The 15,279-nt window shown below is 48.8% G+C and overlaps 1 protein-coding gene across 1 annotated transcript in view; it reads left to right on the forward strand.

The window, feature by feature from the left end:
* Nucleotides 1-8,314, forward strand: part of APC (APC regulator of WNT signaling pathway) — a 192,579-nt gene extending 184,265 nt beyond the window's left edge. Inside the window, exon 16 of the mRNA XM_045020885.1 lies at nucleotides 874-8,314. Coding sequence (XP_044876820.1) covers nucleotides 874-7,456 — 6,583 coding nt within the window. The 3' untranslated portion in view covers nucleotides 7,457-8,314. The remainder of the gene's footprint in view (nucleotides 1-873) is intronic.
* Nucleotides 8,315-15,279: the final 6,965 nt, after the last annotated feature.

Below are 15,279 nucleotides of genomic sequence, written 5' to 3' on the forward strand. Positions count from 1 at the left end.
CTTTGGTGAGGAAAACCATCCATTTAGATAGTAATAGTCTATGAAAAGGTAAATGCAGTATCCAGAGGTGAAAGTAAGCTGGTCTGGTATGGCGTACTGGTAAGAAAGTCGCCGTCGGTACACAGCTGACGGTACCGGCAGGGCTGCTGGGGGGAGGGAGGAAAAGGGGCAGCAGCCCCGGCAAGCCCTGGGCCTTTAAATCGCCGGGCCCCAGGGCAGCTGCCCTTTTTGCCCCTCCCCACCACCACATCAGTGACCCTGCCGGTACGGTCGGCTGTGTACTGGCAGACACTTTCTTACCGGTATGCCATACTGCGGCAGCAGCCGGAGCCCCGGGCCCTTTAAATTGCCACCAGGGCCCTTTAAATTGCTGCCAGAGCCCTGGGCGGAGTCGGACGGGCAGCACTGAAGGGATGGCTGGGCGAGTCTGGCCCCAGCCCCACCTCTTCCAGGGGCCCAGAGCCACTCCCACCCACCTTGCCCAGGACCCCAGCCTCCTTGCATACCGGTAAGTCCTTTAAGTTACTTTCACCCCTGGCAGTATCAGTTTTGCTTGTTAAATGCTGAATAGTAACGTTAGCATCTCCTGCAAAGATAGGTTTTCATCCATCTGGTCAGCCAGAGGAAACCCCTGGGAAAAGACTGTTGACATAGAGGAAGGTGGGGGGGGGAGAGGAAATGAAGTGATAATGGCAATAGAAAGTGCTTGATATTCAGACTGTAGTTTAGGGAAAGTAACACACTTTTGTGCTGCAGAAATCATAATATTATCTTGATTAAGGACAAAATTTGGCTACAGCCTTGATAGGTTTTTCTTTGTCTTGTTGAAATGCTACTTACTGATTTTTTTTTCTTTCAACTTCTTAATTCCAGGCAAATCTTGAGAGAGAACAGCTGCTTACAAACGTTGTTACAGCATTTGAAGTCACACAGCTTGACAATAGTCAGTAATGCATGTGGGACCCTGTGGAACCTCTCTGCACGAAATGCAAAGGACCAGGAAGCGTTGTGGGATATGGGAGCAGTTAGCATGCTCAAAAACCTCATTCATTCAAAGCACAAAATGATAGCTATGGGCAGTGCTGCAGCTTTAAGGAACCTGATGGCAAATAGGCCTGCAAAGTATAAGGATGCCAATATTATGTCTCCAGGTTCAAGCTTACCCTCTCTTCATGTTAGAAAGCAAAAGGCACTGGAAGCAGAGTTAGATGCTCAGCATTTGTCTGAGACTTTTGACAACATTGATAATTTGAGTCCCAAAACATCTCACCGTAATAAGCAGAGACATAAGCAAAATTTGTATAGCGAATATGTTTTGGATTCTAGTCGACATGATGATGGAATTTGCAGGGCCGAGAGTTTTAATACAAGTAACGTGACTGTACTTTCGCCATATTTAAATACTACAGTGTTGCCTGGCTCCTCTTCATCCAATAGAGGAAATATAGAAAACTCTCGATCTGAAAAGGACAGAAGTGTGGACAGAGAGAGAACAATGGGATTAGGCAGCTATCACCCAGCTACAGAAAATGCTGGGAACGCCTCTAAGCGAATAGGAATGCAGATCTCTACTGCCGCAGCTCAGATTGCCAAAGTAATGGAAGAAGTAACGAATATGCATATTCCACAAGAAGACAGAAGTTCTGGATCCACAGCTGAAATGCACTGCTTGACAGAAGACAGGAATGCATTAAGAAGAACATCCACTGCCCATGCCCATTCGAACACTTATAACTTTCCTAAATCTGAGAATTCAAACAGGGCATGTCCTGTGCCTTATGCAAAAATGGAATATAAGAGAGCTTCAAATGACAGTTTAAATAGCGTCAGCAGTAGTGATGGCTATGGTAAAAGAGGTCAAATGAAACCTTCCATTGAGTCTTACTCTGAAGATGATGAAAGTAAATTTTGCAGTTATGGACAATATCCAGCTGATTTAGCTCACAAGATACATAGCGCAAATCATATGGATGACAATGATGGAGAATTGGACACTCCAATCAATTACAGTCTTAAATATTCAGATGAACAGTTGAATTCTGGAAGGCAAAGCCCCTCACAGAATGAAAGATGGGCAAGACCTAAACATATAATAGAAGATGAAATTAAACAAAATGAACAAAGGCAGTCAAGAAGTCAAAGTACGACCTATTCTGGATATACTGAAGGTGGTGATGATAATCACATGAAATACCAGTCGCCTTTTGGCCAGCAAGATCCTTTCAGATCAAGAGGATCCAACAGTTCAGAACAAAACAGAGCAGGCGCTACTCATGGAATGAATCAGAAAGTAAACCAGTCCTTGTGCCAGGTTGATGATTATGATGATGATAAGCCAACCAACTACAGTGAGCGTTACTCTGAGGAGGAACAACATGAAGATGAAGAAGACAGACCGACTAATTACAGTATAAAGTACAATGAAGAAAAGCACCATGTAGATCAACCTATTGATTATAGTCTGAAATACTCAACAGAAGTTCCTCCCTCTTCTCAGAAGCCATCTTTTTCTTTTTCAAAGAGTTCATCAGTACAAAGCACTAAAACTGACCACATCTCATCAAGTAGTGGGAACACATCAGCCCCCTCAGCTAGCTCAAAGAGACAGAATCAACTTCATCCAAGTGCTGCACAGAGAGGGGGGCATGCTCAGAAGCCTGCCTCCTGTAAGACTCCCTCCATCAACCAGGAAACTATACAGACTTATTGTGTGGAAGATACACCAATATGTTTTTCAAGATGTAGCTCTTTGTCATCTTTGTCCTCGGCTGAAGATGAAATAGGGCGTGATCAAGCCACATGTGTAACAGATGCCAGTAACACTCTGCAGATAGCAGAACTGAAAGACAATAGTGTGACTCTGTCAACTGAAGGTGCAGTTAGTGAAGTCCCATCAACATCACAACATATTAGAACAAAATCCAATAGACTTCAGGCTTCCAGTTTATCTCCTTCTGATTCATCTAGACATAAAGCTGTTGAATTTTCTTCAGGTGCCAAATCTCCTTCAAAAAGCGGTGCTCAGACTCCTAAAAGTCCACCAGAACATTACGTACAGGAGACTCCACTCATGTTTAGCAGATGTACTTCTGTAAGTTCCTTGGATAGTTTTGAAAGCCGTTCCATTGCTAGCTCTGTTCAAAGTGAGCCTTGCAGTGGAATGGTAAGTGGTATTATAAGCCCCAGTGATCTTCCGGATAGCCCTGGACAAACAATGCCGCCAAGTAGAAGTAAAACCCCACCCCCTGCTCAAGCAGTTCCAGTAAAGAGAGAAACAGCTAAAGGTAAAGTACCTATTGCTGAGAAGAGAGAGTCTGGTTCTAGACAAGCAGCTGTAAATGCAGCTGTTCAAAGAGTTCAGGTATTGCCAGATGCTGATACATTGTTACATTTTGCTACAGAAAGTACCCCAGATGGATTTTCTTGTTCCTCCAGCCTAAGTGCTCTGAGTCTTGATGAACCATTTATACAGAAAGATGTAGAGTTAAGAATAATGCCTCCTGTTCATGAAAATGACCATGGAAATGAAACAGAATCTGAACAGCCAGAAGATACAAAGGATAACCAAGAGAAGAAAGCAGAGAAGCCTACTGAAACAGAAAAGGATATACTAGATGATTCTGATGATGATGATATTGAAATATTAGAAGAATGTATTATTTCTGCTATGCCAACAAAATCTTCACGCAAATCCAAAAAGCTTTCTCAAACAACTGCTTCAAAAATACCTCCTCCTGTAGCCAGGAAGCCAAGCCATTTGCCAGTATACAAACTCCTCCCTTCACAAAATAGATTACAGTCTCAAAAGCATGTTAGTTTTACACCTGGAGATGATATGCCACGTGTGTATTGTGTTGAAGGTACACCAATAAATTTTTCAACAGCTACATCTCTGAGTGACCTCACAATAGAATCACCACCAAATGAGTTGGCCAATGTGGAGAATGTGGGTACAAGAGCAGAATCAGGTGAATTTGAAAAGAGAGATACCATTCCTACCGAAGGTAGAAGTACAGATGATGCTCAAAGAGGGAAAGACTCAACTGTGTCTACCTCAGGATTGGATGATGACAAAACAGAAGAAGGTGACATTCTTGCAGAGTGCATTAACTCTGCTATGCCAAAAGGAAAAAGCCACAAACCTTTCAGGGTAAAAAAGATAATGGATCAGATTCAACAAGCATCAGCATCTTCATCTGTAAGTGGTAAAAATCAACCAGAAGGTGAGAAAAAGAAGCTAACATCTCCAGTAAAGCCTATGCCCCAAAGTAATGAGTACAGAGCACGCTTAAGAAAACACACAGAGCCAAAAAGTAATTTTAGTAATGAAAGAACCTATTCAGACAACAAAGATACAAAGAAACAGATCTTCAAAAATAACTCAAGAGACTTTAATGATAAACTTCCAAATAATGAGGAACGTGTAAGAGGAAGCTTTGCATTTGATTCTCCTCATCATTACACACCTATTGAGGGGACTCCTTATTGTTTTTCACGGAATGACTCACTAAGTTCACTAGACTTTGATGATGATGATGTTGATCTTTCTAGGGAGAAGGCTGAATTAAGAAAAGGAAAAGAAACTAAGGAAACAGAAACCAAAGCTTGCACTGATACAGAACAGACTTCAAATCAGCAGTCAACTAGTAGGACACAAGGTCAAAAACATCCAACAGGCAGAAGTCATCCTAAAACTTTGATGCAGAAGCAAACCTCTTTCCCACAACCATCCAAAGATATCCCAGACAGAGGTGCAGCTACAGATGAGAAAATGCAGAATTTTGCTATCGAAAATACCCCCGTTTGTTTTTCTCGCAATTCATCTTTGAGTTCTCTCAGTGATATTGATCAAGAAAACAACAACAACAAAGAAAGTGAACCTACAAAACGAGCTGAACCTCCTGATTCACAGATAGAATCAAATAGACCACAGGCTTCTGGTTATGCACCCAAATCATTTCATGTTGAAGATACACCTGTTTGTTTTTCTAGAAACAGTTCTCTTAGTTCTCTTAGTATTGACTCAGAAGATGACCTTTTGCAGGAATGCATTAGTTCTGCCATGCCTAAAAAGAAAAAGCCCTCAAGAGTCAAGAGTGAAAGTGAAAAGAATAGTTCCAGAAACATGGGTGGTATATTGGCAGAAGACCTGACACTAGATTTGAGAGAGATACAGAGGCCTGATTCAGAGCATGGTTTCTCACCTGATTCAGAGAACTTTGATTGGAAAGCTATTCAAGAAGGTGCAAATTCTATAGTTAGCAGCTTACACCAAGCTGCTGCTGCTTCACTGTCTAGACAAGCTTCATCAGACTCTGATTCCATTCTTTCACTAAAATCTGGAATTTCTTTAGGGTCACCATTTCATCTTACTCCAGACCAAGAAGAAAAACCCTTTACTGGTAATAAAGGTCCAAGAATTATTAAACCAGGGGAGAAAAGTACATTGGAAACTAAAAAAGTAGAGTCAGAAAATAAAGGAATCAAAGGAGGAAAGAAAGTGTATAAAAGTATGATTACAGGAAAAGTTCGCTCTAATTCAGAAGTTTCAAGCCAGTTGAAGCAGCCCCAGCAAACAAATATGCCTTCAATCTCACGAGGTAGGACAATGATTCACATTCCAGGAGTTCGAAATAGCTCTTCCAGTACAAGTCCAGTTTCAAAAAAAGGGCCCCCACTCAAGAACACAGCTTCCAAAAGTCCCAATGAAGGCCAGAGTTCCACTAGTTCCCCGAGAGGAGGCAAATCATCAGTGAAATCAGAGCCAAGTCCTATAACCAGGCAGCCATCTCAACAGAGTGGGTCAAGTAAAGGACCTTCTAGGTCAGGATCTAGAGATTCCACTCCTTCTAGACCTCAGCAGCAGCCATTAAGCAGACCTCTGCAGTCTCCAGGTCGAAGCTCAATTTCCCCAGGCAGAAATGGTATAAGCCCTCCTAACAAACTATCTCAGCTGCCAAGGACTTCATCTCCTAGTACAGCTTCAACTAAGTCCTCGGGTTCAGGACGAATGTCATACACATCACCAGGCAGACAGATGAGCCAGCAAAATCTTGCAAAACAAACAGGATTACCCAAAAGTGCCAGTGGTATTCCCAGAAGTGAGTCTGCCTCAAAAGGTTTGAACCAAATTCTTAATAGTAGTGGCTCAAACAAAAAGGTTGAACTATCTAGAATGTCATCCACAAAATCCAGTGGAAGTGAATCTGACAGATCAGAGAGACCTGTTCTAGTGCGCCAGTCAACTTTTATTAAAGAAGCTCCAAGTCCAACTCTACGAAGGAAATTAGAAGAATCTGCTTCATTTGAATCTTTGTCTTCTTCTAGACCCGATTCTCCCACCCGATCCCAAATACAGACCCCAGTTTTAAGTCCATCACTTCCTGATATGTCCTTATCTTCTCATTCAACTGTACAGGCTAGTGGTTGGCGAAAATTACCTCCTACTCTTAACCCTTCTGTAGAATATAATGATGGGAGACCAGCAAAACGTCACGATATAGCTCGCTCTCATTCTGAGAGTCCATCTAGACTGCCAATCAATAGATCAGGAACATGGAAGCGTGAGCACAGTAAGCATTCTTCATCGCTTCCTCGTGTTAGTACTTGGCGTAGAACTGGAAGCTCTTCTTCAATTCTGTCTGCGTCTTCAGAATCTAGTGAAAAGGCAAAAAGTGAAGATGAAAAGCAACATGGAAGTTCTTTTTCTGGACACATACAAACTAAAGAAAGTCAAGTACCAGCAAAAGGGACTTGGAGAAAGATAAAGGAAAATGAAATTCCTCAAATAATGAGTAATCCTTCTCATAATTCCTCTTCAGATGCTACAAATGGTGGTGATTCAAAATCTTTAATTTACCAGATGGCACCTGCTGTCTCTAAGACTGAGGATGTGTGGGTGAGGATTGAGGACTGCCCTATTAATAATCCTAGATCTGGACGATCACCTACTGGAAATACTCCCCCAGTTATTGACAGTGTGTTAGAGAAGGGGAATGTAAATGGTAAAGATTCTAAAGATATTCAGGGAAAACAAAATGCAGGGAATGGAAATGGTCCTGTTCGCATGATGGGTTTAGAAAATCGCCTGAATTCATTCATTCAGATAGATAGTCCAGATAAGAAGGCAACTGAAACAAAACCTGTGCTGAGTAATCCTGTTCCTGCCTCAGAGACCAATGAAAGCGTTATTAATGAACGTACACCATTCAGTTCCAGCAGCTCAAGCAAACACAGTTCACCTAGTGGAGCTGTTGCAGCAAGAGTGACTCCTTTCAACTACAATCCAAGTCCACGAAAGAGCAGTGCGGACAACGGTTCTGCTCGGCCATCACAGATACCAACACCAGTAAATAACAGCACAAAGAAACGAGATTCAAAGACTGAAAATACAGACTCTAGTGGAACTCAAAGTCCTAAACGGCATTCTGGGTCTTACCTGGTGACTTCTGTTTAAATAAATTTTAAAAAAATGATGTATTATTTGCAAGTGCTATGTAGAAATTTTGTTTCAAATGAAACTTTAAAAGACTGGGGATTGGGGTTTTTTGTTTGTTTTTGTAAATAGGTTTGATTCTTGTAGAGGGTCCTTGTTCTGGAAGCCATATTTGATAGTATACTTTGTCTTCACTGGTAATATTTTGGAGGGATACCTGATTGATAGTTTGGAATAAAATCGCTACAAGCAAGTATATTTGTACAGTATGTTTTACATGTATTTAATTAGCATCCCATCCCATGATCCTTTAAATATTGCTTGTCTTGAAATAATGAACACTTACAGATAGAGATAATACAACTATATTGCTGTTTCAATCTGATTACAAACTGACTAAACTACATCAGGGAAAATTTGGTATTATTTATGCAAAAAATATACTCAGTTTTGGTATTTGTGAATCCATCTAACCCTATAATTAATCATGTGGCTGTGAAATTCACAGTAATATGGTTTCTGCTGAACAAGCTTTCCCAGCCTGCTTTTCTGCATGAATGGAAATGATGGTTCATTTTCTGAAGTAATGATTAACATTTCTGTGGTCACATAATGTGCATAGATAGCTATAGTGTAACAATTTACACTTTCTTTGTGTTCTGCAAAAAAGGAAATCTGTGTAATTGTAAAACCTTGAACAGAATTATTTTACCTGAACTAGATTTTATCTGAAAGTAGGTAGAATTTTTGCTATGCTGTAACTTGTTGTATATTCTGGTATTTGAGGTGAGATGGCTGCTCTTTTATTAATGAGACGTGGGTGATGTCTCAACAGAAACTAAAATGAACATTTCAGAATAAATTATTACTGTATGTAAATCTTGTTGTGTGTTACTTTTGTACTGCTGAAGAAATCAATATTTCATTTTGAGATGTCACCTTAAAATATGTTGTATAATGCACTTAGACTTAAAGCCTGATCCAGCACGTCTTAGACATACCTCATGTTCTCTGGCTTCTATCCTCCATTGATATATGGTTTGTTAAAATGCATGTAAGGGTTGCAGGATTAGGCCCTAGGTCTTCTGTACTCTATTTGCAGTTGACAGACTTTCACGCATCTCGGGTGTATAAAAAGGCTTAAGGCAGAGTATATCTAGAAGCCAAGAAGTGTAGTTGTTTCACAACTGCATAGCCAGCAATATTGTGTGTATAACATGGAGATTTAAAAAAAAAAGTATGGTTATTTCTATATTGTTTTTTTTAAATTGGGAAAGTATGAAATTGGGAGTCTGACAACTTTTTATTCTGATTTCAAACTTCCATACATTTTGGATTTATTTGAAAAAATTAAGGGGCGGAGGGAATAAGCTCTAAGATATTAAATCTTCAGTCTCTTGGTTAAAAAATCAGATTTGGTCCTGAACTATGATATTCAATGCCTGAAGCCTTTTGAAGTGAAATGAGCTTTGGTTTAAAGTAGAGATACTTATTGCACTGTTTCTGAAGGAAACCCTCCGATAAATAATAAAGTGCCTCTGCACAAATATATCGACATGTTTATGCACAATTGATCAAACCAGGAGTAGCAACTCAGCTTTTCTGAAATTTAGCTGGTTTTTGTTATTACAAAATCATCAATCTAACTACTGGTATCAGGATTCAGGATCTCCTGACATCAAGTGCCTTGAGGTGAGGCACTCATACAAACATGTCAGTTTAACAGTATATGAGAGAGTTGTACTGACTATATGGCATTCATAGCCATTGCACTTGATCTACTGTTGAAATTAATCTATTTTTCTTCTTCGAGTGATTGCTCCTATGCATTCCAGTTAGGTGTGCGCGCCGTGCGTGCACGGCATCTCGGAACTTTTTTACCCTAGCAACTCCGGCGGGCCGGCTGGCGCCCCCTGGAGTGGCGCCGCTATGGCGCCTGTTATATACCCTAGCCGGCCCGTCCGCTCCTCAGTTCCTTCTTACCGCCCGTGACGGCCAGTTGGAACTGTGGAGTGCTCTCCGTCCTCCACTACCCTAGCTCTCGCTAAAGGTTTTTTGTATATAGTTCGTTCATAGTACGTGTAGATAGTTGTTATAGTTAGTTAGTTAGTTAGGTTTTAGTGATAAGGTTAGGGGGGTTTCCCCTCCCTTTCCTCCCCCGGTGCGGGCTCATGCCCAAGGCACTGGGCTTTAAGCCCTGCGCAATCTGCCAGAGGTCTATGCCGATCGGGGACCCGCACGACGCCTGTCTTCGTTGCCTCGGCGAAGGTCACCGGACAGACAAGTGTCCGATCTGTTCCGCCTTCAAGCCGAGAACACGTAAGGAGCGGGACAATAGACTTAAGCAGCTCCTCATGGAGGCATCGCTGCAGCCCCCGGCACCGGCCGGGCCGGCACCGAGAGCCTCATCGGTGCAGAGCGCACCAGCTGCTCCGAGCCGCTGCGGCACCGCAGCCTCAGCCAGCAACTGCGAAGTCCTGGCACTGCTCCCTTTCGCCTGCTAGGAAGCGCAGGCTGGCGAAGGCGATCGCTCAGTCCCGCGCTGAGGACTCAGCCAAAACTATTGCGCCACCGGCGACTCCCGCGGTGGCCGTGCACCAGGCGGGCACCGGCCCGTTGACTCCGGCGCCGCAAGGGCCGTCGAGTCCGGCACCGCCACGCTCCCCGGCACCGTCCGTGGTTGAGCCACGACTGCCGTCGACGCCGGAGACATTCTCCGCGGCGCATGAGCTGATACAGCTCGTAGAGGCACCGAGCCTCCGGCCCCCGGCACCGCCGGTGCAGGCTGTCGCGTCCATAGGAAAGCCGGCAATGATGATCCGGCCGCCCTCCACGGACTGCCGACACAAATGACGCTCCCGGTCCTGACGAAGGTCGCCATCCCGTCGATCCCGATCTCGGCACCGCTCGCCGTCCCTGTACCGGTCGCCATCCCGACGCCGGTCGGAGTCCTGGTACCGTTCGTCATCCCGGTACCGGTTGCACTCCCGGCACCAATCCAGGTCCCGATCCCCGTCGTGTCGGCACCGCCGGAGGTCTCAGTCCCGGCACCGTTCCCGGCACCGCGACTCCCGCAGCCACTCCCGGCACCGCGGATCCCGCTCCCGGTCGAGCTCCCGGCACCGCGGTGGCCGACGGTCTCGGTCACCGTCCCGGTACCGGATGGACAGGCACCATTCCGCGGCACCGTCTGCGGACAGACTGCCGCCTTCGGCGGTACAATCCGTCAGCGCCTCAGCGCCTCCTTGGCCATCCTGCCCAGCATCGATGGCCTCCGGCGCTGACAGCAACGCACACCTGCCACCGACCCCACACGGCAAACATCAGGGGGCTCAACGGTGGGGCTTCTGGGTTCCCTGGGCCCAGTATGAAACGCAGGGCGTACCGTTTCCCCCAAGACATTCGGCCTCCGAGCGCAGGGTCCCTGAGGCAACGATTAGCCGGCCGGCCCCTTTGCCTCGACGCGAGCCCTCCGCAGTCAGCAGCCCCTGTGGCGGAGGCTGTCGTGCAGGGCTTGTCCTCATCGTCCTCCCCGGACGAGGCGGTGGCCGGTGCTTCAGCCAAGGAGCCGCCGCCCATTGACCTGAAGGCCCACCAGGACCTGCTTCGCCGGGTGGCGACGGCCATGGATCTCCCAGTAGCGGAGGTCCAGGAGGACGAGGACCCCATTACCAACGTGGTTGGCGCGGACGCTCCCATGCGCGTAGCGTTGCCCTTTGTGAAGACAATCCAGAAAAACGCCACCACGCTCTGGCAAACACCCGCTTCCATCCCTCCGACGGCCCGCGGGGTTGAGCGTAAATACTCAGTTCCCCCTACGGGCTATGAGTATCTTTATACCCACCCGACCCCGGACTCGTTGGTCGTGCAATCGGTTAACGACCGCGAGAGGCACGGTCAACCTGCCCCTGCGCCTAAGTCCAAAGACGCCCGGCGCATGGACCTGCTAGGCCGCAAGGTCTACTCGGCAGGCGGCCTACAGATGCGCATCGCCAACCAGATGGTCCTCCTTGCCAGGTACGTCTATGACATCATGATGTCCCTGGTGAAGTTCACAGAGCTCCTGCCATCAGCCTCCCGCCAGGAGTTCGCGGCGATGTTGGATGAGGGAAGGAGATCATCTAGGTCCTCCATCACGGCCGCCCTCGACGCTGCGGACTCCGGAGCTCGGACCTTAGCCTCCGGCGTGTCGATGCGGCGCATCGCCTGGCTGCAGTCCTCCACCCTGCCACCGGAGGTGCAATATACACTGCAGGACCTGCCCTTTGACACGCAGGGTCTCTTCTCCGAGAAGACGGATTCCCGGATCCAGACCCTAAAGGACGGTCGCGTGGCCATCCGCACCCTGGGGATGCACACGCCGGCGACACAGCGCAGGTCTTTCCGGCAGCAACCCTCCCGGCCCTTCTACCAGCAGCGCTATCGACCGTACAATAGCCGGCGACCGGCTCAAAATCGCCGTCGTCCTTCCGGCAATCGGCGTAGCCAGGGCCAGGCCTCTTCCAAGGCCCCTCAGGGGGCCAAGCAGGCCTTTTGATGGGACGCTCGAGGACGGCCCATCACTCTCCCTACCGGATCCTTCCCCTTTATTTTACAACCGCCTTTCCCATTTCTTTTCGGCGTGGTCCCAATTAACAACAGACAACTGGGTGCTTCGAACGGTCCAGTCAGGATACCGCCTTCAATTTGTTTCGCCCCCACCTTCCCACCCACCCTCCCTGTCCCTCTTCAGGGACCCCTCTCACGAGCAAGTCCTCTTACAAGAGGTTCAGACTCTGTTGAGCGTGGGTGCCATAGAAGCAGTGCCTCAAGACAGGCGGGGCAGGGGATTCTACTCCCGTTATTTTCTCATCCCCAAAGCGAAAGGGGGGCTACGTCCTATCCTGGACCTTCGCGAGCTGAACAAGTACCTGCTCAAGCCCAAGTTTCGCATGGTCACCTTGGGGACCATCATTCCCTCTCTGGATCCGGGAGACTGGTTTGCCGCCCTCGACATGAAGGACGCCTACTTCCATGTCGCGATTTATCCTCCTCATCGACGTTACCTCCGGTTTGTGGTCAACAACGCACACTACCAGTTCGCCGTGTTGCCATTCGGGCTCTCCACAGCACCGAGGGTCTTTACCAAATGCATGGCGGTGGTTGTCGCAGCCCTCCGCCGTCGTCGGATACATGTCTACCCGTATCTCGACGACTGGCTAGTTCACGGACAGTCTCAACAACTGGTGATGGGCCAGTTGACAGACATACTGTCCCTCTTCCGACGGCTCGGTCTTCTCATCAACACGGAGAAGTCCACCTTGACCCCGTCGCAGCGGGTAGAGTTCATTGGAGCGGTCCTCGACTCCTCGCTAGCCCGGGCTTGCCTACCTCGATCTCGACACCAGACGATGGTCTCCCTCATCCGGGACCTCGTCTCCTTCCCGACCACGACGGTGCGCTCCTGCCTCCGCCTCCTGGGCCACATGGCATCATGCACCTACGTCACCGCGTACGCGCGGCTTCATCTCCGCCCATTCCAGACTTGGCTCGCGTCGGTGTACCGGCCGCATCGAGATCCCATCGATATGGTGGTCACAGTCTCCAGGCCAACACTCGAGTCCCTCACCTGGTGGCTCGACCCGGAGATTGTCTGTGCGGGAGTCCCGTTCCATCCCCTTCGCCCGTCCGCCACTCTGACCACGGATGCCTTAGCGCTCGGTTGGGGAGCTCACCTGGGCGACCTTCACACCCAGGGCCTGTGGTCGCCCCAGGAGCTCGCTCTGCACATCAATGTCCGCGAGCGATCCGTCTGGCCTGTCGCACCTTCTGCACCCATCTGCAAGGCCGCTGTGTGACAGTGTTCATGGACAATACAACAGCAATGTTCTACGTGAACAAGCAGGGCGGAGCCCGCTCCTCCCTCCTCTGCAAGGAAGCGATGCTCCTTTGGGACTTCTGCGTGACCCACTCTATTCACCTAGAAGCGTCCTTTCTCCCGGGAGTACAGAACACGCTGGCCGACTATCTCAGCAGGTCTTTCTTCTCCCACGAGTGGTCTCTCCGTCCCGACGTCGTGCACACAATCTTCCGCAGGTGGGGGTTTCCCCAAGTAGACCTATTTGCATCCAAGGCGAACAGGAAGTGCCACCTGTTCTGCTCGTTCCGGGGTCACGCGCCGGGATCCCTGTTGGATGCCTTCCTGTATTCCTGGAAGGATCACCTCCTTTATGCCTTCCCTCCGTTCCCGCTCATCCATCGAGTATTACAGAAGCTTCGGAGGGACAGAGCCACTGTCATTCTCGTAGCTCCGGCCTGGCCGAGGCAGCATTGGTACTCCCTGCTGCTCGAGCTCTCCGTTCGGGATACCATCCCCCTCCCGTTGTGGCCGGACCTCATTACTCAGGACTTCGGCAGACTCCACCATCCATGCCTCCAGTCCCTCCATCTTACAGCTTGGTACCTGAGTGGTTGACCCACGCAGAGAGGGACTGTTCAGCGGCAGTTCAGCAAGTCCTCCTAGAGAGCAGGAAGCCTTCCACTCGCTCCACCTATCTGGCGAAATGGAAGCGGTTCGCGCTCTGGTGTGACCAGCGAGGCCTCAATCCCTTTGTAGTCCCTGTCCCGACCATCCTGGACTACCTCTGGTACCTTAAGGAACAAGGTCTTGCGGTCTCCTCCTTGAGAGTTCACCTGGCAGCAGTCTCCGCCTTTCGTCCATCCGTGGAAGGTCGGTCCATCTTCTCGAACCAGATGGTTTCCCGCTTCCTTAAAGGCTTGGACCGCTTGTATCCGCCGGTACGGCGTCCTGCCCCGACCTGGGATTTGAACCTCGTGCTGGCCAAGCTGATGGGTCCTCCGTTCGAGCCCTTAGCCACGTGCTCCTTGCTCTACCTCTCCTGGAAGACGGCCTTCCTCGTCGCCATTACATCAGCGAGACAAGTCTCTGAGCTACGCGCTCTGATGGTTAGTCCGCCATACACCGTCTTCCACGGAGATAAGGTGCAGCTCCGACCACATCCGGCCTTCCTCCCAAAGGTGGTGTCAGCCTTCCACCTCAACCAGGAGATCTTCCTCCCGGTGTTCTTCCCGAAGCCGCATACCTCGCCTCGGGAGCAGCAGCTGCACACCCTCGACGTCCGCAGGGCGCTCGCTTTCTACATCGAGCGGACTAAGCCCTTCCGGCGCACGCCCCAGCTGTTCGTAGCGGTTGCGGACCGCATGAAAGGCGAGCCGATATCCTCTCAACGGATTTCCTCCTGGGTCACACCTTGTATCCGGACCTGCTACTAGCTTGCTCGCGTGCCACCATGCCGCCTGACCGCTCACTCCACGAGAGCGCACGCCTCGTCGGCCGCCTTCCTGGCCCATGTCCCCATCCAGGACATCTGTCGAGCGGCCACCTGGTCTTCGGTCCACACCTTCGCCTCCCACTACGCGTTGGTGCAGCAGTCTCGAGACGACGCAGCCTTCGGCTCCGCGGTATTACACTCCGCCACGTCTCACTCCGACCCCACCGCCTAGGTAAGGCTTGGGAATCACCTAACTGGAATGCATAGGAGCAATCACTCGAAGAAGAAAAGACGGTTACTCACCGTAGTAACTGTTGTTCTTCGAGATGTGTTGCTCGTATCCATTCCAGACCCGCCCTCCTTCCCCACTGTCGGAGTAGCCGGCAAGAAGGAACTGAGGAGCAGACGGGCCGGCTAGGGTATATAACAGGCGCCATAGCGGCGCCACTCCAGGGGGCGCCAGCCGGCCCGCCAGAGTTGCTAGGGTAAAAAAGTTCCGAGATGCCGTGCACGCGCGGCGCGCACACCTAACTGGAATGGATAGGAGCAACATATCTCGAAGAACAACAGTTA

The sequence above is a fragment of the Mauremys mutica genome, chromosome 6 (assembly GCF_020497125.1).
Source record: "Mauremys mutica isolate MM-2020 ecotype Southern chromosome 6, ASM2049712v1, whole genome shotgun sequence".
NCBI lineage: Eukaryota > Metazoa > Chordata > Testudines > Geoemydidae > Mauremys > Mauremys mutica.